This window comes from Gigantopelta aegis, chromosome 12, assembly GCF_016097555.1.
Source record: "Gigantopelta aegis isolate Gae_Host chromosome 12, Gae_host_genome, whole genome shotgun sequence".
Lineage (NCBI taxonomy): Eukaryota > Metazoa > Mollusca > Gastropoda > Neomphalida > Peltospiridae > Gigantopelta > Gigantopelta aegis.
Window position 1 is genome coordinate 48747766 of NC_054710.1, and position 26808 is coordinate 48774573.

At 37.5% G+C, this 26808-nt stretch overlaps 2 protein-coding genes across 2 annotated transcripts; both read left to right on the top strand.

The window, feature by feature from the left end:
• The first annotated feature begins 16036 nt into the window (after positions 1-16036).
• On the top strand, positions 16037-17272 carry LOC121386121. Its single transcript, XM_041516919.1, has one exon. It carries the CDS (start codon positions 16037-16039, stop codon positions 17270-17272), a length of 1236 nt encoding a protein of 411 aa, XP_041372853.1.
• A 3209-nt stretch (positions 17273-20481) lies between these two features.
• On the top strand, positions 20482-26344 carry LOC121386122. The gene is made up of 3 exons (XM_041516920.1): positions 20482-20595; positions 21291-21594; positions 26324-26344. The coding sequence occupies exons 2-3, from the start codon at positions 21313-21315 to the stop codon at positions 26342-26344; spliced, it is 303 nt and encodes a 100-aa protein (XP_041372854.1). The 5' UTR covers positions 20482-20595; positions 21291-21312.
• Positions 26345-26808: the final 464 nt, after the last annotated feature.

The following is a 26808-nucleotide window of genomic DNA, read 5'->3' on the forward strand; positions in this document are numbered from 1 at the left end:
TCTTTTTATCTATTGCCAATAAAGACATTGTATTTTGTTGCGTACCCAGCCATGATGGCATCAGGGGTAATGACAAGGCAGATTTAGCTGCCACGTCTGCATTGGATTTGCCTCATGCCAGGGTTGGTGTACCGTATACTGATTTTAAATATGGTATTAAAAAATTTATCTTTCCGATTTGGCAACGTGATTGGGATGGTGAGGTTGCGAACAAGCTTCATGCTATCAAGCCAGTCTTGGGAGAGTGGCAGTCCTCCTATCGACAGTGCAGGAAGGATGAAATAGTCTTGTGTCGTTCCCGCATCAGGCATACATATTTAACCCATTCATTTATCTTAAAGAAAGATCCTCCACCTCAGTGTGAGTACTGTCAGTGTATTCTGACTGTGAGACACATTTTGGTGGAGTGTACCCATCTGAAAGCAATTCGAAAAGATATATTTGGACTACGAACTGTGATGGAATCCTTTCGATTCCATCCAGAACTTATTTTACAATTTTTACGTGATACTGAATTTTATTCAAAATTTTAATTATATATATATCTGTGATATTTGCATTTTTACGCAGTCCTTTACACTGTGTTTTTATTTAACTGTTGAATTTTTATATTGATGATGATCATCACACTGTTGTTTCATTTTACCATAGTTTGACACCCAATAGCCGATGTATTTTTCGTGCTGGGGTGTCGTTAAACATTCATTCATTCATTCATTCATTAATATGTAAATGCATGCACGACGTCACAGGTCTGTCACATAAAGGAGAGGTCGGCGGACAGTAAAACCTTCACAACCAGAATCCAGTCCCTGAAACGTCTCCAAATCAACATTGGCCTCCATGTACCATTGTATCATCACAGGGGATGCATGCATGCAGGGCTCCGGCTGTCGGTAGCCATTTTTACACTAAATGGCTACTAAAATTTGCAAGTGGCTAAAATTTAGGCTATAAGCCATTTAGTACTTCTGATGTGAATAAACGGTTACATAATCTATCTGACACCTCAGACATAATAATAATACCAAATATTCCATTAGCATAATAGCGTAGGTCTCATAATAATCTCGCTACTTGTAATGAGGCACAGTATGAATACGCCTACAGCGTAATGATGTTTGTTATTTTAATAATCATGGTTATTAATTTTAACAGCATGTGATCATCATATATGCAAGCAAAGATCTGTAGCTTGTCACTCTAACTTTGTAAAGTCTTTGAACCAAAGTAATACAAACTGACCGACAATGCATATCAATTTCAATACACATGCTAGTTCAGGGCCAACTGACAAGTAGGCTATCCCAAGCCGTCAGTGTGAATGTAGTTCACGCTTCAGTCGGCTGAGACCGCATGTGTAAAAAGACATGCATCGATGCGGACATTAAACAATAATATTACACGAAAGTAAATCTTGATGTAAATTTGTCAAAAACGATAGTTGTTAATTCGCATCACTGAATACTTAACAGCAGTTTCATTTATTTCCTTTGTCTTTGTTAATTTTGCAACCATGGTCGAGAGCACGCACACAGATCTTGGAAAATGAACATGCAGTATTTATACAAATTACAGTTTTAAAAACGTACATTCAATAAAATTAATTTACAATAATCATGACATTTGATAGCTAAAATATAATATAAATTTGTAATACTGTGAGTTAACTGGATTATAAATAGACCGTAAATTTCAATTTCATTATCAGGTTTGTTTGTATTGTTTAAATGACGAAGAAGAAAAAAATTGTTAGAGACATGGAAATAGCATACATACAATATAGACATAGAATAGTGAAGATGTGGTGTGCCTATTAAAGCATAAAATAAAACTGTTTCTTGAAACCGACCCTACCTAAACAAAAAAGGGGGAGGGGGGCTTAAATTAATTACTGTAATTATTTTTCCCTATTTTGTAATTTTTATTTTAAGTTAAAAAGAGTACAAATGTAGTTTTGTAAAAACTTTAGATTGGCCCTATCTAATATTATTTAGTGATTTTCCCAGATTTTGTTTTAGGCACAAGGCAGAATAAAATTTTATTTTCTTCATTTGTTAAACTCTATATTTGATTATTCCTTTGTTAGTCTGTCTATAGGAGGCCTACTGGTTGGGTATCTCTTTTGTAAGATGTAATATGTATGTAGGATGCATTTTCTTTTTATACCAAGCATATCTGAAATTACTGACAAAAACACTACGAAAGGTGGTGGTGTAAACCAATAACTCCAATGAAAGTGAAAATGCTGAAATTAAAGTAATTGGTAGGAGTAGCCTGTGTGGTGGCCATGGGTTTACCTTCTTAGTGAGTCAGTACCTATACCAAGTGTCATAATGATGTTTAACACCAAATTTAAAATGTGCTGAGATGTTGTAATAAAAATATTCATTTTCTTTTCATTATTGGTTATTCTAAAGAGACTGAAGAGCTTGTTTTGCAATGTGAGATTTGATGAAATACTTGAGGCATAACATAACAAACTGTTTGGTTTTTGCTACTGACCCAAAAACAAAGTTACCATATATAACAAAATACTTTCCAAATTATAATCTAGAATTTATTTACATAAATATCCTGAAACTGGAAATTTTAATATTTGTTCAGTTTATGTATTACCTTTTAAACTAAATGTGTGGGGGGGGGGGGGGGGGGACGGGGGGGTTTGGGGGGTTGCCCAACTGGACTATTTTGGACAAATGTAGCAAAAACTCAACATTTTATTCTGCAGTGACTGTTAAGCCATATAACAGTTATAATACTTTTACTTTTGGGGGGAGTATGTTGACTACATTATGATAAATTCTAGCATGGCATTGAAAAAAACCCTGTTGGACTGAAAATGTAAATACCAGATAGTTATTGTTTATGTACTTTATTTCCTCCATAAATGAAGATTGCATACAATCACACGTTCAAATTAAATAAATAACACAAAAATACAGGTACCGTAATACATTAATATTATAGAGAGAGAGAGAGAGAGAGAGAGAGAGAGAGAGAGAGAGAGAGAGAGAGAGAGAGAGAGAGAGAGAGAGAGAGAGAGAGAGAGAGAGAGAGACAGAGACAGAGACAGAGACAGAGAGAGAGAGTACATGCCCTTCATAACTATTTATAACAGTTTAGAAATCCAACCGGATGTACTGACGACAAAGATGTATATATTTTGATATGCTTAAAATAAACGCAATCCACTGATGAAAATCAAGACCATTCAGGTCATTGTTTTCTCCTCCCAAAATACAGTTCATGAGATTTTCGTCACTTTGGTCACATATTGTAACATACTGGTCAATAGACATAATGTTTGCTAGTAATTCAAAAGCAGCATTTCTTTCTGTTATTAGTTTTTCACAGTGTAATAAAATATGTTTAGAATAATCTAACGTTTGTTTATCACATAGAATACATTTCCTTGGAAAGGTTTTCATGCTACCTATTTTTACGACTGATGATAAAGTTATTTTACAATTTAGATGAACGTACGCTATTTTCCAAAGAATGTGGACACCGATATCGGGGTGAATGTCACAGAAGCGGGAAAGTTCAGGCGTTCTATGAAGTTTAGTTTGGTGACTCGTATTCTCAAATTCCATTAGTTTTCTGTTTACTATTGCACGCCAATGGAGTTTATCTATGAATTCTCCGTATTTCACATATCTGTATATCACATCAGTAAGATTATATTTCTTAATCACATTAAATATATCGCTTATAAAGTCGGCATGTGTTTTTATGCCAATAAGATATTGTCCAAGTTTCCCAAGAAAGAGTTTCTTCGATATATGTTTAGTTTCCTGTCGGCACAAACGACCAAGTAGCAATAGCTTGCACTTGTCAATATAGGTCTGCATTGACCATAGCCCCAGAGTGGCCGTGGTTGTAATACTAGGCGATCGCTGATCTAGACCTTGGGCTCTTCTAGCAAACTGTCTTTGAACCCGTTCCATCTTATGAATATTAGTATCAGAGATATCAAAATATAGTTCACAGGCATAAAATGATGATGGCAATATAACTCGTTTCCAGATTTTAGCGCTTGCAATAGGATTCAAACCGTTTAATTGTAATCCAGTCATGTACAGTGAGTTAACTGTTTTAGTAGCTTTTTCACATGCACGTTCGATTCTTTTCTGACAGGAATTATTACTGGTAAATAAAACACCTGCATATTTCGTTTTTTCAACATGGTTAATTTTATTTCCAGTGTTACAATTGCGTTTGTTATTAAATAATATGGAACAACTTTTGCTGGGATTATATTTTAAACGCCATTTGGTAGCATACGAGTAAACCGTATTAATCAGTGTTTGCATACCTTTAGTTGTTGCACTTAAAATAATGGTATCATCTGCAAGCAATAGTCCTGGTATTTTTATATGTGCCATACTTATACCATAGCCAGTCATTCTCAGTTCGGTCATCAAGTCATTGATAAAAACCAAAAATAACCAAGCAGACATAACTCTGCCTTGTCCAACACCACGGGTAATACAGAATTGTTCAGAAGCACATCCCTGAAAAGCAACAAAGGCACAAGCTGTCGTATAAGAGTGTCTAATAAGACGCCAGCTCTTAGACTTTATTCCTAATTTATAAAGTTTGTGAAGCAGGCCTTTTCATTATCAAGAAATGTAGCACGGAGACCAGTCTGGGATTGGGAATAATGACTTATACATTCTTGTAATGTTCAGGCAGCTAATTGGGCACCACTGTTTTTACAAAATCCAAATTGAAGTAGATCAGGGAAGTTTACATTTGATTTCTCGAACCACTGTTGAATTCGGTTAAGGATAATTTTTTCTAGCAATTTGTCTAATGAAGATGTCAAAGTTATACCTCTGTAGTTCCGTGGGTCACTTTTGTCTTTTCCATTTTGTTTATATAATGGAATAGTCCATCCAATTCTATAAGCTTTAGGAATATATTCTTTTTCAATAATCAGGTTAAAAAGAATTTGAATATGTTGCATAAATATATCTCCTGCATATCTTAAGTGTTCGTTAGAGATGCCATCTGGTCCTGGTGATTTGTTATTTTTAAGGGGTTTAATAACAGAGGCTACTTCACCAAATGTCACGAGGTCAGCTAAAATTGTTTCTTCCTGTGAATTACTATCGCCTAAAAGTTGTTCAATATTTATTTTTTCCGAATTCTGGCATTCAGTATTTTCTGTGGCAAGATCAGCGAAATAATCCTTCCATAAACATGTAATTTGATATGGAGTTATTGCTTCAGTCCCGTTATATTTGAGTATGTTTATTGTTGAAGACGATTGTCTAAAACGCCTAACAGTTTTATAAAAATACCCCACATCAACATTTGAACTATTTTCAATTTCCTTATACACATAATCTTTATAATTCAATTTCGAACGTCTGTTGTTTTTCCGGAACACACGTTTCGCATCTTTATAATTACGATAAGAAATGGATTGTGGATTTCGAGGTTTCCCATCTTTTTTCCATTCTCGACGTTTTTCTCTCATTGTGTGGTGATCTTTATCTAAGCCGTCACGTTTCCAAAACGGTTTCAAGTATCGTCTATATCTTCCTCGTGGTATATACATATGAGATGCATATAAAAGACTGTGCACAATTCTTGTGTTATACGTTTCTATATCTTGTTCGTAACATTCGTGTGTTTGGTTATATGTAAAGTTTAACAGTTTATCTACTTCTGTTTTGTACATTCTTAAATCATCTTCGTTGGCTTTGGACCATTTTAGCGTAACATCATTGGCAGCTAAATTATCTATTCTACTTCTAAATATAGATATAGTACTATATAATGAATAGTGATCAGATATATCATAGGGAATAAGTTGGTTAACTTCACATACAAGAATACACCCACGCATATATTCAGGTACACAAATATAGTCAATTGTGCTTCTGTTGGCATTGTCTTTAGATCTAAATGTACACTTTGGTTGTTCTGGTGATATACATGATGTAGAAACCAAATGTCTCTGTTTGAATAGTTTCTCAAACAGAGTTCTAACTCTGTAAGATTTCTGGAAATCACATCTGTGAATATCCACATTTAAGTCACCTGCTATCACACATGCACCGTCACTTGAATATTTATCAAACACCTCACACACATTTTCAAGAGCATTTAAATAATGTTGATTTGTATAATTTGTAGAGGGAAGGCGTGTACCTATCAGGTAAACATGTTCGTAATCTGACTTCATTATTTTTATTGTGACAATGTGGTCAAAATGTAAGTCTATGTTTTCAATTTGGAAATAAGCTGTTTTCCGATACATAATTGCTACTCCCCCAAACCCTCTGGTGGAATTATTCGTGTTTTTGTCGCATTTTACAACTACATTAAAGTCTGATCTCAGATTACAAAGAAACATTTTTGAATGATCGTGGAGCCAGTGCTCCGTAATAATAGCAATGTCTACATTGTTTAGTAATGTTACTAAGTGAGGAGTGCCATACATCACTCCTCTCATGTTCCAGGTCACAATACGAAGTGTGAAAGTGAAAATAATTAATAGTATTATAAACGTAACTATTTTCATTATTGGCTTCTAGAGTACCGCTAATTGTAATTATTTATTTCTTCATTTGACCAGTCCTGGTCGTGATGATGATTCATTTGCGACCTAGGGATGTACGGCCTACAGAGTACATCGTCAGGCCAAAATGAATCATCTATCTTAGGTGCACATATTGCATCAATGTTTATTTGAATGGTGTAACTAGTATTTTTACCAGCCCTATTAGTCCATGTTTTCATTAATCTTACATAGGTTACCACAACGTGTTTTTGTGTGGCATATTTTATGATTGCATCACTTACAAGGGCAAAGGGTTTGTCTGCTTTAATTCTGGATAACACAAATCTGATTGTTTTCTTCTTTCTAACACCACTGAATAAATCCATGTTAGGCCCTAAAGTGGGAATCTTTTCTCCTACAGTAGCAGCTGTGGAGGAATGAACACTGCCGAATTCAATATGAATGTCATCAATATTGCGTTTGTTGAGATCAAAACTGTCTGTTGTTTGTGGCGTCTCGTGTGGCTCCTTATCTACGGGTGACGGCGACACGTTGCCGTTCTGCTGTTGAGAAGTCTGAACTGTATGCGACATCGTTGAAGAATTTTCCTCAATCTGCACATTACTCATGACTCCAGACAAAGGTGTAGTGTTTTCAGCATGCTGTGTGCGTCGTTCCGGTGTCTTAGGCGACATTGAGTTACAAGAAATATCGGCAGAAAGAAGAGAGGCATAAGATGCCTTGGTCCTCTGCAATATAGTGTCTACCTTTCCTACTATTACATCGAGTTTTCGGAATTGATCGGACATCTGCCTCTGTTCCGAATGACTTGAAGAAAGTTTTATTTCCATTTCTTTTGTGTCGCTTTTCAATAGTTTATTTTCAGATGTCAGCTTTTGTTCATTAACAAAGTGAATGTTCATTTGCTCCGTTAACATCTTATTTCGTTCTTCTTTTTCAGTTAGTTTAGATTTTAGAAACTCAATTTCCTTATCTTTGCCCTTTTCTATTTTATCTAGGCGATTTGAAAGTACAAGGAATTTTTCATTTATCAATTCTTTGATTTCAATAATGGAAGTGACAATACTTGCCAGGTCGAACCCATTTCGTGACCCACAGTCCGTCTTGTTTGTCGTATTGCTGTTTAAGGTGACATCGGCGTCGACATCTCCATACAAGCCACTCTGGGTCCTTGTCTTGCTTAACACATCACTGCATAGTGTTGTTTCGGTGACGTCGCCCATGACATAGTGATATAACATGTATATGTCGTTAGCATATTTCTGAGAAACAGAACGCGCACCTTGCGATCGTTTCACGCGTTTAATCAAACATCGGCCTTCAGGAAAGTGTTCACATTTACTCTTCGCATAATCATACATACTGCATCTCACATGGTTTAATTCGCAATCTCTACCTTCGTATATGTGTAAAAGATTACGTTCAAAGTCATTTTTATCCAAGCTTCCAAGCTGATCGTGTATGTTTTGAAACACTTCACTTTCCACTTGACTGGCTTCTTGAGTGTCGTGTATTATACTATTGTTATGGTCCAGATCAGCCTCTTGGTCATTAGAATAGTTGCAATCAGACTCCATTGTTCTGCTTCCGGGCAGTTTTTCTATTGTTCTCCAGTTGTCAGTAGAAACAGTGAGTTATAACTCACTTCACATATGAAAATTAATTAATGTAAACCGTGCATTTCAAAAATCCTTCAATAACACTGAAAATGTTCATTAGAAATGCACAAAACTTTTCTACAAGATCACACATCAGTTACAAAGTATGTATATAAAATTATAAGTACTAGCGTACCAGTATACTAGTCCAAACTTGATATATTCGAGAGCAACTTTCAAACGACCGCAAGTCCTCACGCATGCGTATCCCACTATTTACATAAATATCCTGAAACTGGAAATTTTTATATTTGTTCAGTTTATGTATTACCTTTCAAAATAAATGTGGGGTTTTTTTTGGGGGGGGTGGGGGGGTTTTGGGGGGTTGCCTAACTAGACTATTTTGGACAAATGTAGCAAAAACTCAACATTTTATTCTGCAGTGACTGTTAAGCCGTTTAACAGTTATAATACTTTTACTTTTGGGGGGAGTATGTTGACTACATTATGATAAATTCTAGCATGGCATTGAAAAAAAACCTGTTGGACTGAAAATGTAAATACCAGATAGTTATTGTTTATGTACTTATCAAATACATGTACATCAGGGGTCGCGTTAAGATGCGTCCATGCGTCCCTGAACGTATGTAAAGCAGACTTGGACGCCTGCTCATCACCACAAGTGATAATAAAAATGTCCCAGTTTATTTTCAAAGACACATTCCAGATGCATGTTTATTCCATTATTTCATCATCATTACGTCCTAAGTGATCTGGACGCATGGAATCAGTTAGCCAGGTCAGTCCATCACTCATAATCCCGCCATGATCTCCGCTATCGTCCCATTATAAACCTATTGTAAAAATTGAGTGCAAATCGGTTTCTTCTGATCGTCTGGTGGAATTGTGGGGATGGCAAGATGAGTCTATATTTTAAAAGGTATACAGGACGCTTCGGTTGATTACGGTATATTATCTCAGGCCGAAACGCCATCGGAAATCCTTGTGTGGCCAATGTATGTCACAATCAATGGGGTTTCCATAAGCAGAACACGGGCTACGTTACTAACACTGAAGCCGTGTTAACAGTCGATGTGTACATTACTATAGTGGAAAGATGAAATGTCACAATAACTTAATAATTGCGGCCACTATATCAGCAAACTACATCAATATATCACTATGCATCTTAACATTGATATACATGTAGTTTAGGTATTGTGTGGATTTGTTTAATTATTTATTTAAACCATTAACACGACCATCGAAATTAAAGTCTACAAAATGACGTCATTATCACATATATTGACCACACTGATATTGGGCAATCGGAAATCCTTGTAACGTCTGTCGAAACAGAACCGGGTGTAGCTATACAGTTTATTAACTTGTTTGAATATTCCTACAAGCAGAGATATTTTCCCTTGCAAACAAAACTATCTAAATCAGATATGCATTACTAATTGTTTATTTTGATAACCAATAACTAAACTATAACAACATAATATCGATACTACAAACAATCATGGATGCCAAAATTGTTTGCTTCAAACGATCCAAAACGCAATTTTTAACATCATTAACAAAATAAATAACAAACATGATACTAGTGCACATAAGGGTATTTTAAAAAGGTGCCATTGCTTAGAACATGCCTCAGTCAACAGTAAAACACCTGAGAACATGGCATGGCTAACTGCTGAAGAAAGAGAGAGAGAGCTATTGGTATGGTGCAGGTGGGTGCGAGTTACGCCCATGTGGCAAAAATCCTGAATTGCACAAAATTGACGATCACCAGGTTAATACAGCGTTACAGGGTGACTGGCAGGACTGCAGACAGACCACGAAGTGGAAGACCCCGCGTCACAACAGCCAACGAGGACCGCCATCTCCGCATCTTACACTTACGTAACAGATTCCTCACTGTGACGTCATCTGCAGCGACTGGCATCAGTCGTCACAATGTACATCGTCGACTACGACAGCATGGTATCAGGGCCTATCGACCATTCAGAGGGATGACATTGACGAGGCAACATCGACTTCGACGTTTACGTTGGGCACGTCAGTTTCAACGTTGGCAACATTGGAACTGGCAACGTGTACTCTTTTCTGATGAGAGCAGGTTCCAGTTTAAACAGAGCTGATGGCAGGACTCGGATATACCGACGTGCATGAGAGAGAACCGCTCCGTGCTGTGTTCAGGAGACTGAACTGTTTGGTGGTGGATCTGTGATGGTTTGGGGCGGTATCTGTGGCCAACAGCGGAAAGACCTTATTGTCACTGACGGAAATCTTAATGCACACCGTTACATCAACCAGATTTTACGTCCCGTCCTGTTACCGTTCTTGCAACACCATCCTAGACTCTTGTTTCAACAGAACAATGCCAGACCTCACACAGCTCGTGTGGTGCAACAGTTCTTCGCCGCAAACAACGTCAATGTTTTGCCATGGCCAGCCCGTTCACCTGACCTGTCACCGATAGAACATTTGTTGGATCATCTTGGCCAGCGAATTCGACGTCGTCCTAACCCTCCAATGAACAGGGATCAGTTGGTACAGGCACTGAGGCAGGAGTGGAGGGCAATACCTGATGTCGTCATTAGGCGCTTAACAAACTCTGTCCGACGTCGGGTCCATGCTTGCATACTTGCACATGGTGGACATACACGCTATTGAAACATGTTCTTTGTGGTCAAATTTATTCACCTTCGTTATGAGTGGTCCTTTATGAAATCGCACATTTCACCCCTAGTGCTGTTGTGCACTGTGATATAATTTTATGGGTTTTATTGAGTATACTCGTGTTTATTTATCGCCAAATTATTATACTTTCAAAATATAACATTTGCATCAACTTGTGTTTTGTGTTGCTTTTAATACTTTGAAAAAATAATTGGTATACTTTCTTTTGACCGTCAGTTGATCTTAGTTCTCTTACAGTTTTTGGAGTTACACATGGCTGTGCAGTAATATTTCAGATAATTGGAAAATAACTCACAGCATCTGTCATACTACTTTAGAAATGGAATGACAACAATATAATTTAATCTGAATAATAGACAATTCAGCAGTTAAAATAAACTTTTTTGAGCACTAGTTCTGATAAGGATAACAAATGCAGTAAAGTACTCATATAACAAACATGCTTATACCGAGCTACCTGTTATAACAAACTAATTCTGAAGTCTCGCTTATTTCTTATGTATTATAATAAGCATGCTTATAACAAACTACTGATATAATAAACCAATGAACCTGGTCCCTTGTAGTTTTTTATAAGAGTACTCTACTGTACGTAGTAAAAGCCTAAGAAATCAGACATTTCTACTAGGCCTCAGGATACCTTAAGTATTGAGCATTTTAGCTTGAGCTAGAGGACTATGGCCAATTTTAATCATTGTAGACTTGGAAGAACACTGTACTGATGCATGCAACTGAAATACTAGAAAAACAGTTAACATAGGATCTATCACACCACTTCAGAAGTGGAATGACAAGACCTTTAAGAACAGTGTACAAATTTAATGGAATGACATCTTGGAAGGACTCATAATTTATGTGCATGTATGTCTGTGTGTATATATTGTATCAAAAAAAGAAGAAACAACAACAAAAAAACCTCTAAGGCACGCACTAGCCTACATATGAACCCCTAAAAGTTCATGATTTTTTAATGAACATGGTGAAAGTTCTATGTTATATATGCATTTGTTCTATTGTTGCCAGTTCAAAACAGAAGATGAAAGAATGACTCCACACATCAATCGTTCTGATGGTCATTCTTATTGACAACATTATGGTTACATGTAAAAGACTATTTTTCTAGTGATTCAGTTGTATGCATTGTCTATCATTCATACTAAATTATAGTGTTGTCACTCTACAGCATGTGAGACTCCTAAGGGCCCATTCAAATATTACGTAATGCTTAGGGGGTGGGGGGTGTAAGTCCAAGCGTTATGTGGCGTTACAAGAGGTGGGGGGGGGGGGTATTGAACAGCTTTACGTAACACAAACTTAATTCCCTTCCAAACTTTGACAACTTCAAGTTGAACTGTCTTTTTGGACAACTCTGTGTGAGCGTCACTTAGGGTCTGGTATAATTTGTCTTTCTCAACCGTGATGGCGATCAATTAAAATGGTGCAAGTGAAAACCCGCGGGTTTGGGGGGGGGGGGGGGGGGGGTTCAACGTACAGTAATACGTCACTATAATGACGTCATCGTAGTACATATGGGTATAAATAAACATTACCACGTTGCTTTGTCTGTGTTCGGGGGGGGGGGGGGGTATCTCGGAGCGTTACGTAATATCTTTTGGGGGTGTATGGCCTAGCGTTACAAGGGGGTGGATGGGTGAGTGTCTAATTTTGACAAAAATAGTGTTACGTAATATTTGAACGGCCCCTAACAATGTAGGGTAAAAAGGATATAATATACAAATACAGTCAACGGATGACAAACACTTATAATGCCAACATTTTCTCAACTCCAAATGACAGGATAAGCAATCAACATCAATATCATCCATTCTCAACTCACGTACCGTCTACAGTAAGAGACAGCAATGTTCCTTGGGGTTTCCCAGAGAGCGCTACCAGCAGGATGCCATTCACTGATCATCAGAGTGCTCAATATATACTGCAGCATCTCAATAATCTGTTCCGATATTCATATACATAAATGTGTGCAAAACGTTAAGTGTATGTGAGAGAGGTGAAGTAGGGGGTTATATAGCCAATGGATCAGCATTCCGGAAGGTTGAATTTGATTAATGTTAACATTAAATTCACAATTTAATATTTCATTTTGGAATATACAAGGTATATCCGGCTTAAAACGTGATGAATTTAATAAGTGTTTTAAAAACGTTCATGTTATTGGTCTCTCTGAGACATGGTTAGGAAACACCGGCCTCGGTGGCGTCGTGGCAGGCTATCGGTCTACAGGCTGGTAGGTACTGGGTTCGGATCCCAGTCGAGGCATGGGATTTTTAATCCAGATACCGACTCCAAACCCTGAGTGAGTGCTCTGCAAGGCTCAATGGGTAGGTGTAAACCACTTGCACCGACCAGTGATCCATAACTGGTTCAACAAAGGCCATGGTTTGTGCTATCCTGCCTGTGGGAAGCGCAAATAAAAGATCCCTTGCTGCTAATCGGAAGAGTAGCCCATGTAGTGGCGACAGCTGGTTTCCTCTCAAAATCTGTGTGGTCCTTAACCATATGTCTGACGCCATATAACCATAAATAAAATGTGTTGAGTGCGTTGTTAAATAAAACATTTCTTTCTTTTGGTTAGGAAACAAGAGTGACTTCAATTTTACAGGATTTTTTTAATTTCCAATCCACGCAAACAGTTTGTGCAAGCATCCCGTGGTGGATTGGCTTTTTTTTAATGTAAAACTGGTTTAAAGCCTTTTGTTTCTTTTGTAGCATGTAGTGAATTTACATTATGGATCAGAATTAGTAAAACGTTTTTATCGGTTGACAAAGATATATTTGTCTGCACTACTTATGTACCACCTGAAAATTCATCATATTGGAAAAATTTAACAACAGATCCCTTTAATGTCATAAGTAATGAAGTTTTAAAATATTCGCAGCATGGATTGATAATAATTGGCGGGGGGACTTTAACGCTAGAACTGCTACCAAGTGTGGGTGTGTGAATAGTGATGGAGTTAATTTTCTTGAAAACATATATGTACCGTCAGATATGTTTACTACCATAGAGACAAAAAGAAATAACCGAGATAATATAACGAACAAATTTGGACAATCCCTCATATCACTAGCATGAATGAATGTTTAACGACACCCCAGCACGAAAAATACATCGGCTATTGGGTGTCAAACTATGGTAAATGGAAAAAACTAAAGTGATGATCAACATCAATGTAAAATGAATGAATGAATGAATGTTTAACGACACCCCAGCACGAAAAATACATCGGCTATTGGGTGTCAAACTATGGTAATGCAAATAAATAAAGTGATGATCAACATCAATATAAAAATTCAAGACTTAAACAAAAACAGTGTAAAGAACTGTGCAAAAACACAAATATCACAGAATCTTACGGATACTGAATCTTACTCAAAACTTCAATTTTGTGCTGTATTGGCCATTCTCAAAGAGAATGTTACACCCCTGCACCACGGTGAGGTTACAGCACACGCAGGGGCATATCACTAGCAATTGCATCAAAATTAATTATTTTAAATGGTAGAACAGTTGGAGATCACTTGGGACAGTTTACATGCCACACGTACAATGGTCAGAGTGTTGTAGATTATGTTCTTACATCTGAAGAACTCTACAGCCATGTGAAATATTTTAATATTAAACCACTTTCATGGACATCAGGTCACTGTCAGCTCTCCCTAAAACTTAATATATCAGTTAGAAACAAAAGGTTACAGGAAAATCCCCAAAAATTCAGCCATAAATTCACGAAACGTAAACAAAGAAAATGGCACAATAATAGCATGCCACGTGTATACTCAGCAGTATTGTCAGATGAAAACAAAGAGGCACTCAATAGGTTCATTTTGACACCACCACCAACGTCGGATGTAGACGCAAGTTGCTATGTCAGCTTGTTTGAATCTATAGTAAATGCCATAAATATATATGCTACTGTCACAACCGTATTTTATTGTACATAAGTTGTGGAGTATCGGTTGTGTAGATTATTTGAATATTTTATTTGAATATTTTATTTAGCCTATTACTCGCAGTTGTCATATGGCACCTTTTCACACGTGCAGTCAAATACCCTAGCACTTGCAATGGTTTGGTTTGCAGTGGCACAGCGTGATTGTGGACTAGTCCATTTTCGTTGACACTTGGTTAAAAGTGCTGGTCAGGGCTATTGTTAGGGGAACCCAGAGCTGTGATGCACACGGTGCACGGGCAGTGATATATGGTGTGTGGACATGTGTCACGTTTTGGAACTAGAGAGGTTTCCTGTGAACAGCTGGGGTCAGGTGTATTATTGTGAGCTGGGGTGATGATGGGTTACCAGCAGCTTGTTGCGTCACCGTGGGGACTGATACCGATGGCTTCGTTGATAGTGGAAGAGTGAGGGTCGGATTTATTGAGTTGGGGTGATAATGGTTACCAGCAGCTTCTGGTGTCACCGTTGACCGACACTATAGATGGCCTTATTTATGGAACAGAGTGACGGCGAGTCGAGGGTTGCAAGAACAAAGCAACACTGTCGATGAACTTGACCTGGACTTGGTTACACGTATTTGAAAGTGTTCTCTATTCCAGAGACTGATAATTTACTGGTGCTTGGTGCCTGGTGTTATTATATATGAACAGTATTACCTTATTTCCAGTGAATTGTTTATAAACTACCACTAAATATTAAGATTAATAATTATTTATTGATTCTTGGTGAAATACAAATATAAAATTATTTGTTTTTGTTTTCTGTTGGGAAATTGTGTGATTAAGAGCCCTTGGTCACTCTTGACGTGACATTTTGGTGTCAGAAGTGGGATTCTTGATCTCACGATTTCTTGACAGATTAGCAGTATATGAGTATATGTATTTTTGTATTTTTCTAGTAATTATATATTTTTGGTTTTTTTGTTTAGTGCAACTGATGAAACTCTGAGTTGGGAATGCAGAACTGGTTTGGGAGAAAATACGGACCCCAGTTGTTCAGGCACCAGTCTCTGTTCCAAGGATTTTTGGTTCACAATAAACGGGTAAGTATGCATTTGCTGTTTGTGTGAACGGGATAGTGTTGACACTGCGAGTTTTGGTTGTATTGTTTAACTTTAGGGTAGTATAGTATTCTGGGTTGAACTTAGTGCTGGGTACTTCTGAAGGGAAGTTATATTTTAACCAATAGGCAGTGTTTACTTAGGCTAGTTTAATATGGACTCGCTTAAGGAATTAATGGAGCAAGGAGAGCTACTAGGGTACGAGGGTGAGTCGTTAAGAGAATTTGTTAGAGAGCAGCAAGCACAGCAGCGAGAGGAACGGGTAGCTCAAAGAGAAAAGGAAAGGGAGGAACGTGAGTATAAGTTAGCTTTGGAAAAGGAAAGGGAGGAACGTGAGTATAAGTTAGCTTTGGAAAAATTAGAATTAGAAATAAAAGCTAAACAAATTGATCATGAACATCAGTTGGAATTATTACAAAAACAGGCAGAGTTAAGTGGCAAGGGAAATGTGGTTTTTCAGAATGTACCTAAAGGGCCTAAAATTCCTGCTTTTGAGGATGGTAAGGATGACATGGACAGTTATCTTAGACGATTTGAGAGATATGCGGAAGTTCAAAAGTGGCCAACTGAGATGTGGGCTACTCATCTGAGTGCTTTGTCGAAAGGTAGGGCTTTAGATGTTTATGCATCGATGCCAAGTGAACAAGCTCTTAACTATAACAATTTGAAAGAAGCATTACTTAAAAGATATGACTTGACGGAAGATGGCTTTAGGCTGAAATTCAGAACTGGAAAACCTGAGACAGGTGAGACTTTCCAACAGTTTTCAGTTAGGTTAGCAAGTTATTTGAGAAGATGGTTAGAGATGTCCAAGACTGAGCATACTTTTAAAGCCTTGTTTGATGTCATAATGCGTGATCAGTTTGTACAAATTTGTAACAGAGAACTAGCTTTATTTCTGAAGGAAAGAACACCTACAACAATAGATGAGATGGCTGTTTTGGCGGATCAATTTCGTGAGGCAAGATTTACTCGAGCAGTGAATTTAACAAAAGGTTTGGGAATTCAGTTTAGCCAGAACATTCCAGAAAGGAAAAGCAAAGAAGGTAATGGAACAACTAAAATATCGAAACCGAATGTTTCAGGTTCGTTCTCTAATAAACGTTGTTTTAGATATGGTAAACTTGGTCATATTGCTACTCATTGTTATCAAAAAGTACAACAATCCAAGGTAGGTTGCATGACATCAGAACGGGAATTGGTTTCTAGAGAACGATCAGCTGGTGAAATCGGTATTAGAACTGAACAAGGAATGAAGGATAACGGTTACAAAAATGCAGGTACAATACCAAAGGTTTGTGGAACTTGTGTATCATACACCACAACTGTGACAACAGCTTCAACATCAAGTGAGTGCATTCTTAGTACATCGTGTGATTTAAAAAACTGAAGTGTTGAGTATGCCTACAGCGAAAGGTTGGTTAGGTGGTGAAGTTGTCAGTGTGTTGCGAGATACTGGATGCAATGGTGTAGTTGTGAGACGATGCTACATTCCTGATGAACAGCTAACTGGTGAGGTTCAAATCTGTATGTTAGCAGATGGATCAAAAGTGGAAGCACCCATAGCAAAAGTGCAAATCGACACACCATATTATACAGGTGAAGTAAAGGCTTGGTGTCTAGAACATCCACTTTATGATTTGATACTTGGCAATATTAAAAATGTCAGGGAGACAAATCATCCTAATCCAGACTGGAAGCTTATTCAGGCAGTACAAACACGACAGCAGAAACATGACGCAGGTAAGGCATATTCACCTTTGAAAGTTCCTGAGGGTATTGCTGGATGTGCTTCTCCTGATGAGATGAAGAAGGCACAGGAGGACGATCCTACATTGAGGAAATTATTTGTGCTTGCAGAGAAGGGTCAGCTTTCACAGAACAGGGCACTGTTTTACAAGAAACAAGGGTTACTGTACCGTAAGTTCAAATCTTCTAAGGTGGAGAATGGTAAGACTTTCACCCAATTCGTTGTTCCTCAGCCATATAGAACTAAGGTGCTGAAACTTGCTCATGAATCGATAATGTCTGGCAATTTGGGAACAAAACGCACAGTAAGTAGAATATTAGCGGAGTTTTTCTGGCCAGGAGTGCAAGCGGAAGGTAAAAGGTTCTGTCAGTCATGTGATATTTGTCAACGGACTATCACAAAAGGTAGAGTATGTAAAGTTCCACTGGAGCAAATGCCTCTTATTGATGAACCTTTTAAACGAGTGGCTGTAGATTTGGTGGGTCCACTTAAACCTGCAACAGAAAAAGGCAACAGGTATATCTTAACCTTAGTTGACTATGCTACAAGGTATCCGGAAGCCGTTGCTTTGAAAGGTATCGAAGCTGAAAGAGTGGCGGAAGCCTTGGTAGACATATTTTGTCGAATAGGTTTTCCAAGAGAAATGTTGACCGATATGGGTACACAGTTCACTTCCACACTTATGTCAGAGGTAAGTAGATTGATTTCTTTGAAACAACTTACTACGACGCCATACCACCCAATGTGCAATGGGTTGGTTGAACGGTTTAACGGTACTTTGAAGCAGATGTTGAAAGATTATGTGCCGAGCGTCCACAAGACTGGGATAAGTATTTGAGTGCAGTTCTCTTTGCATATCGTGAAGTGCCTCAGGAGAGTTTGGGGTTTTCACCATTCGAATTGGTTTATGGTCATTCAGTCAGGGGACCAATGTCAATCCTAAAAGAATTATGGACAAAGGAAGTACAGGATGATCAGGTACGGTCAACATATCAGTATGTGATTGATCTCCGGGAAAGACTTGAATTAACACGTCAGATGGCGAAAGAAAAACTTGGAAAAATCTGCCAGGAGACACAAATACTATTACAACAAGAAAGCAAGACAGAGAATATGAAGGTGGGTGAAAAGGTTTTAGTGCTACTGCCAACAGATAACAATAAACTAACCATGCAATGGAAGGGACCTTATACCATTAAGGAAAAGTTGGGGAATGTAGACTATCGGTTAGAAGTGAACAGGAAGATCAAAACATTCCATGCGAACATGTTGAAGCATTATGTTCAGAGAGAAAACCAGGATGGTGTGTTAGCATTAGTTAACGTTGCTGTTATAGATCTTCAGACAGACGAGGGTATTGAAAGTCATGATGGATTGGTTGAACCTCCGAGTGTAAGAATCGCCCAGGGTCCGAATGAGGTAAAGGTGAACTCAGGTTTGGCTTGGGATCAAATTCAAAGCAGGTAAATACTTTATTAGGGCTAAACACAACTTTAGTGCAGAATAGAATAGTGCTCTGAGCCTGTACACTGCTAAATTAGCCAATTGCTAATTCTTATGCAAAATGGCTACAATATTTAGTATTTGGCTAAAAAAATATCCCTTAAATTATTCCCATTTTAATCATTTAAAAAATCTTCCATATTTTCTGAAAATTAGCTAAACATAAACATATTCAAGGGTGAGCCCTGTGACATTTTAATTTGCCATAATTATACTAGACCCACTGGGAACTTTAAATGGGAGCTATCCCCCCCCCCCCCCCCCCCCCCGGTCCTTACCATCTACATTTTTAATGTAATTCTACAAGTGGACTAAATATCGAATATTATCAGTGCTCAAAGTACAGGGAACTTATAGCAATAATTATTATGTTACATGTTTTTTTTAAAAACAGCAATTAACACCTCTCACATTTTTGTTTTTTGTTTTTTTACTGCAAGGTCTGATAATGCATTTGTATAATGATTATGTAAAAAAAATTCTGCTTCATAACTAATGACTACAGTTAACAAATCTTGGTATTTCTTTGTTATTCATTGCTTATGTTTATTTTCTTAGTTCTAGGTCAAAGGGTCATGGGTTCAAGCAGCTTTTATGAATTTTGGAAGAAACTCTGCCCTTTCATCATAACAGCCAGACCAATGACTGATTTATGTTGGACTTGCCAGAACAACAACAACCTGATCTTCAGGAGTGCCAATCTGACTGACGCTAACAAGAGTGAGAGAGTCCGACTGCAGGAACAGGACCTCTGCATTGTCCAGAAGGAACAATCGTTGTACAACACCATGGTGCACAATGCAAGACAGACATGTATAGACAACGCCATAACTGAACTTTCTCCAAATGCTCCCTGCAGTCGCAACCTTTCTATGCACTACAGCTTCGATTATGCCCAGCAAGTTCACTTGCCAAGTAACCCTTTACAGCCAGGCCCAATTTATTTCCTTGTTCCAAGGAAATATGGATTGTTTGGTGTCTGCTGTGAGGGGCTTCCTCGACAAGTGAACTTCCTGATCGATGAAGCCCACCTCATTAGTAAAGGGTCCAATGCGGTTGTGTCCTTCTTACACTACTTCTTCAGCAATTATGGCATTGGAGAAACTGATGTTCATCTCCACTGCGATAGTTGCTCTGGACAAAACAAAAATCGTTTTGTTATTTTGTATTGTGCTTGGAGAGTGGCAATGGGTTTTCATAAATCCATCACTGTCAACTTTCTAATAGCAGGACACACCAAATTTGCCCCTGACTGGTGTTTTGGGCTTCTGAAGAAGGCATTTAAGCGCCATGTGGTGCTGGCTCTTAGTGTATTGGAGGAAGTGGTGAATGGCAGATAGCATTGCTCAGGTGACTGGAAAAGAAGATGGCACAACAGTTGTCCCTGTCTGTGACTGGCAAGCCTTCTCAAAGGACTCTTGCAAACCTGTTCCTGGTTTAAAGAAATACCAACATTTCAGGTATGTATATCGACTCAAAATCAGATCATACTTGAGGTGAATTTTCTACTAATCATTTCACGGAGTGAAAAGTAACTTTTGAAAATACTAAGAAAGAAAGAAGTATTTTATTTAATGACACATCAAACATATTTTATTTACGGTTATATTGGTGTCATACATATGGTTAAGGAACACAAAAATAATCAGATAGGAAACCTGCTCCTGCCACATGGTCTACTGCTACCGAAAAGCAGAAAGGGATCTTTCATATGCAATTTCCCATACACAGGACAGTACATACCACATCCTTTGGTAAACCAGTTGTGGGGCACTGGTTGGAATGAAAAAAGAGGCCAATAATTGATGTGTTCATCAGGGTTCGCTTCTGTTACACAAACACCTCAGCAGAGTACTCAACTGACTGAGCTAAATCCCACCCCTAAGAATATAATTATTGGATCTTGATAGCAGATTATTTTAGTATTTATTGTGGAATACTATTAATAGCTATATGAAACCTTCCTTGCTGATGGATATAAAAGAATGTATACTAATTAGTTTATAATTGTTTTAAAACATTATTCTATTTTGGTCTGCTTAGTGTTGTTTTCATTTGTTTGTTATCCTGTGTTGTAAAACAAAATAATCATCTGTATTACCGTGCTATGGTCCTGACATGTAAAATATTAAAATAATCACTGCATCTTTTTCAGGTTTGATGCTGATCATCCAGGGATGGTGTTTGCAAAGAAGGACACCGAAGGAGAAGAAGTTCCCTTTCCAGTTCTGATGGCTGATACGACATTCCCAGATGGAGAGGCCACACGGATCAAACCTCCAGGCCTGCTCCTCCAGAGACAGCAGTATCTCTACAAATCAATCAGGGAATTTGTAGACGATCCTTTCAAAGACATTGTGTGCCCAAGACCAGATGAGATGCTGCCTGCAAATTCTGACGAAGAAGAACTAAATGATACTGAGAATGTGGAAAATCGACGTGCACGCAGAGCGATGTGCGTGAGGGTGGATACTCTGATGGACAGAGGGATCATAGTCACAGCCCACACTAGACAGGATATAATAATATGTGATGTGCATAATATGAAACCCAAATCGGGACTGAACATAAAATATAGAACATTTGAATCTGTATTTTTTTATGTTTGCATGGGAATATTCTGATGATATTTTGTGTACATAAAGGTATATACACACCAAATTTTGTTTTCGTGGTATTTAAAGAAATGTCCGTTGCTAAGGACTTTATTTGGACAACTTTGATTGAAATTTATGCTTTTCGAAAATTTTCCCGAGGGCTTAAATTTGGCAACTTCTGTAACTCCGTTAGTTTTTGTCCCATGACCATAATCTTTACATCAATGGAAAGCTTATTCAATTGCCTTTCAGATAAGCCCATACTTTTAGTTATTGACCCATGTGACTGGTTTTGTGGTGGAGGGTCACAAATATAAATGTAAAAAGAAAAAGGTCTATACATGCTTTGTAGATCTCAAACGAGCATTCGATTCTGTGGATAGAAGCAAATTATTCAATAAAATTGCTCTTATGGGGGTTACAGGTAATGTTTTAAAAATAATCGAATCTTTATATGTTAATGCTACATATAGTGTTCAGACTGATAAAGGCATATCACAACCATTCCAATCAAACATTGGTGTTCGCCAGGGCTGTATTTTATCTCCAACACTATTTACTATGTTTATTAATGACTTCCAAGAATATTTATGTAACATTGGAGATAAAGTATCACTAGACACAATGCGCTTAAGCCATCTACTTTTTGCAGATGATCTTCTACTTTTATCAGAAACCCCACATGGTCTACAACAGCTCCTTGATCAACTAGATATATATTGTAATGACAATAATCTTACTATTAATTTAAATAAAACAAAAATGGTTATTTTTGGTGGCCAAAGTACAACAAATAAGCTTACTTGGCATCTCTCGGGCAATAAAGTCCCAGTTGTAACAAACTATACATATTTAGGGGTTGACTTTACTCAAAATGGAAATTTTAAAGAATGTTCCCGATCACTTTGGAGCAAAGGACTAGGTTGTTTTTACAAGATGCAGAAAGAATTCTCAAATGTTAACCTACCAGTAGACATTTCATGCCAGTTATTTAATTTTCTTGTTGAGCCTGTCCTTTTATATGCCAGTGAAGTATGGGGTGCCCAGTACATATCATTAAAATATTTGGAAACTTTCCTGCCAGAGAGAGTGCTTTTAAAATTCTGTAAATCAACACTACAGGTTAATAGTCGTACCCATAATTAGGCCTCTAGAGCTGAGCTAGGTTTGTACCCACTCCAGTTGTCTGTGGTAAAAAGAATGTTACATTTTTACTCTCATATGCAAACTACGGACAACATTATTTTACAACATGCTTTCTCTGAATGCACAAGCCTTGAAAAGAAAAATATTGGTTGGCTTCACAAATTATATTATTACATTGGTGAGTTGAATTAAAAACGAAGCACTGTCAATTATCCCATTCATCTTATAAATATAATTAAAACTAAGTATCACAATATTTTAAAAGAAAACCTTATAGACCAAAAGAGATGGATCCAGTAATAAGATGCGAAAATACAAATTATATAAACATAATATTCCACTAGAGCCATATTTATTACACTGTATACATCCAGAACACCGTAAAGCTTTTACTAAATTACGTCTCAGTGACCACACATTAAAAATAGAGACTGGGCGCCATACAAAACCCTTCACTCCAGTGGAAGAACGTTTATGTGACCACTGCAATGTAATTGAAGATGAATACCATCATATCACAATATGTAAGAAATATAATAGTCAACGTGTCAAATTATATGCATATCTAACTTTCCATAATTACCTATTTAAAAGTATGAGTATGCAAGAAAAATGTATATATATTATGCAAAACCAAAATACAGCCTGTGCTGGTGCGGTATGCAAATTCGTTCACGATTATATATGTATTGCCCATAATTAGTCCTTATTTAGTCTTTTTTGTTTGTTTCTTGTTTATGCATATGTTTTGCATCCAGTTCCGTATGTGGAATGTTTATATGCAATAAAGTTTTTATCTTTATCTTTATCTTTATACACCAACAAATCATTAGCCCTTCCAATACTGTCATCCTGTTTGTCATTCCATTTCTAAAAGTGATATGATAGATACTGTTAAACTTGTGTGTGTACTTCAATGCATGATCAGCATTTATACATTGTTCTTACTAGTCTGTCATTTCACTTCTGAAGTGATGTGATAGACCATGTTAACTATCTAGTGATTCAGTTGTATGCATTTGTACAGAGTTCTTCCAAGCCTATCACTCAGATTAAAGTTATGTATAATACATTAAAATATTACAAGGGGAAGTAATATTAAATACATGGCCAGATTTATATGCACACACCAAAACTATTAGCTCTTCCAAGTACTATTTTGTTTTACATTCCATTTCTGAAAGTAATGACAGATACCATGGATACATATTTTAAATTTTCTTAAATATTATTAGTGCATAGTATTTGGGACTATGCAAACAAATTAAGTCAATAAACTGTGTAGGCACAACAAAAATATTTCAAGAGAAAAGACTCTCATTCTGTTTGTAATTCCATTTCTGAAACCAAGCACATTAAACAGTAGGGGAAATCAGATACAATATACACACAGAAACACATTTTTAGTCCTTCCATAACTGCCATTCTGTCACCCTAATCCTAATCCTAGCTCTAATCCATATCCATATTCATTTAAAAAAAAATATATATATGTTTGGGGGGGGGGGGGGTGGGGGGTGGGAGGGGGTAACGGTCGGATATTTTACCTAAGTGGATAACTGTTTGAGTTTCAAGACTGTCATTCTGTTTGTCATTCCATTTCTGAAAGTTATATTTTGTGTGCTTTTTTCCTCCTGTCCGAACCAAAATCTTAACAACTACGAAAAATTGCTCTCCTACCTTATTTTTCGTTACATTTTACTCACATTTTGTCCTGATAAAAATCTAGGAAAAAACATTGCAATGACACAGATTCCACATACTAGATGATAACCATGTCACCAATATCGACTTCGCTGAGATCGCATAGGGCAAAAAGCATGTAATTTTGTGCCGGCTGCCATTTTGACTTTTTATGGAATATTCTCCAAGAGGGGTGAAAGGATATGACTTAATCTAGCAACGTCATAACATGTTATGATATAAAATCAAACGTGATGACGTCATATTAATTTTTAAAATTAGTTTTTGTTTGTTTAAATATACCAATAAATATCATTGATTTTATATTAATTATGTCACATACTTTGAAGGCTTTCACCCCTCTTGAAAAGTATTCCATAAAAAAGCAAAATGGCAGACGGCCGAAAACTGCATGTATTTTGCCCTATGCTATCTCAGCAAAGTCGATACTGGCGACATCGTTACAGTCTCATATGTGGAATCTGTGTCACTGTAATGGTTTTTTCACAACTTGTGTGTGGACAAAATTTGGGGGAAATGTAACGGTAATTAAAGGTAGGAGAGTAGCCTAATTTTTTGTAGTTGTTAACATTTTGGTTCGGACAGTAGTCAGTCTTTCAGTATAAATTAGGCTTCTGCCATTCCCTTTCTAAAGAGCTATGACATGATTCTAGTATATAATATACTCTTATGCATTGTCCATATATAATTATAATGGTTATTACCAAATGTTAATTGTTATTCACATGAAATGATGCATTGTCAGGTCATAGTTTCTGGTCCGCTGTTATTCACCGCCTGCCCATTGAAGCAACCAGAGTTGCCCACTCGGCCTGCAAGGCTGCTGCCAGCTCGGGCAGGGTCTGGGGCTGTGAATGTCGCTGTCGGAGGCGTCATTCATTGATATTGATATGTTGTTGTTTTGTCTTTGTCATTCGTCATTCATGTTGGAACACTGCGTTGGCTGTGGAGCCCTGTGCATTCGTCATTCAGATTAGGGTGCCCCCCGCCAGTGTGTGAGATGGCTGCCCCCCCCCCGAATCTGTCCCCCTCCGTCAAATTGACTAAACAATCCATTATGCAGAAATGAAACCACAAATTATGGTGCGATGAATTGTTCTGTCAACGTCAGTGTCATCGACCTTGCCATTCCTACCTTGGTGGTTGGTGTAGACCCCATTCTGTAATTTGGTCACTTGTAAATCATTGGTACAGCATATTTCTGGCTTACAGAGAACATAATTTCGATTCGCCTGCGTCTATACACGCTTTCACTATTGTCAATCTTAAGAACATTATGCTATGTAATATGCCTACTTACTTTTCGGTTGATCGTTTTAAAATGACCGTCTACACCAACGGTAGTATTCCATTTCCTGTCCTGCGCAGCAGCGCATGTACGAAATGTGTGTAGCGTTTGTAAGAATGGAGCATTCATTGTTGATTTGTCGGCGTTCCGTACTGTGTCATTCAGATTAGGGTGCCCCCCACCCCCCACCCCCCTCCCAAATTGACTAAACAATAATTATGTATGAAACCAAAATTATGGTGCGGAATTGTTCTGTCAACGTCAGTGTCATCGACCTTGCCAGTCTTGGTGGTTGGTGTAGACCCCATTCTGTAATTTGGTCACTTGTAAATCATTGGTACAGCATATTTCTGGCTTACAAGAACATAATTTCGAATACACGCTTTCACTATTCAATCTTAAGAACATTATGCTATGTAATATACCTACTTACTTTTCGGTTGATCGTTTTAGAAACACGGCTACACCAACTAGTATTCTTCCTGTCCTGCGCAGCAGCGCATGTACGAAATGTGTGTAGCGGTTTGTTCAGACGGCGTTCCGTACGTGTACCGTAAACACCCCTAATAACTGTTAAAGTTTGTTTTGTCTCATGACACCACTAGATCAGATTGATTTATAAATTATCGGCTATTGGATGTCAAACATTTGGCAATATTAACATAGTCTTTAGAGAGAAAATTGAAGGCCCGTACGCACCTCCCCAAATTACCCAAGATTTGTTTCTATTAAAATTAAATAACGTTAGTTTACGTACACGATTGGGGGGGTTTTACGTACACGATTGGGGGGGTTTTCCGTTGTTGGTCCCATCACGAGGAATTCGCCCGCCTGGTGTCCAACATTTCGCGCATTCGTTATAGCAAATTATTTCCGAATGTCCAAAATGCGATGTTTGTAAAACAACCAAAACGTTTGTTTAGATAATAATTCAATTT

Excerpts from the sequence above, each read along its gene's own strand:
- LOC121386121 (XM_041516919.1), top strand. The coding sequence starts at position 16,037 with ATGGACTCGCTTAAGGAATTAATGGAGCAAGGAGAGCTACTAGGGTAC.
- LOC121386122 (XM_041516920.1), top strand. The coding sequence starts at position 21,313 with ATGGTGTTTGCAAAGAAGGACACCGAAGGAGAAGAAGTTCCCTTTCCA. Across the intron at positions 21,595-26,323 it reads GTGCACGCAGAGCGATGTGC|AAACACGGCTACACCAACTA; the intron begins GTGAGGGTGGAT and ends TGATCGTTTTAG.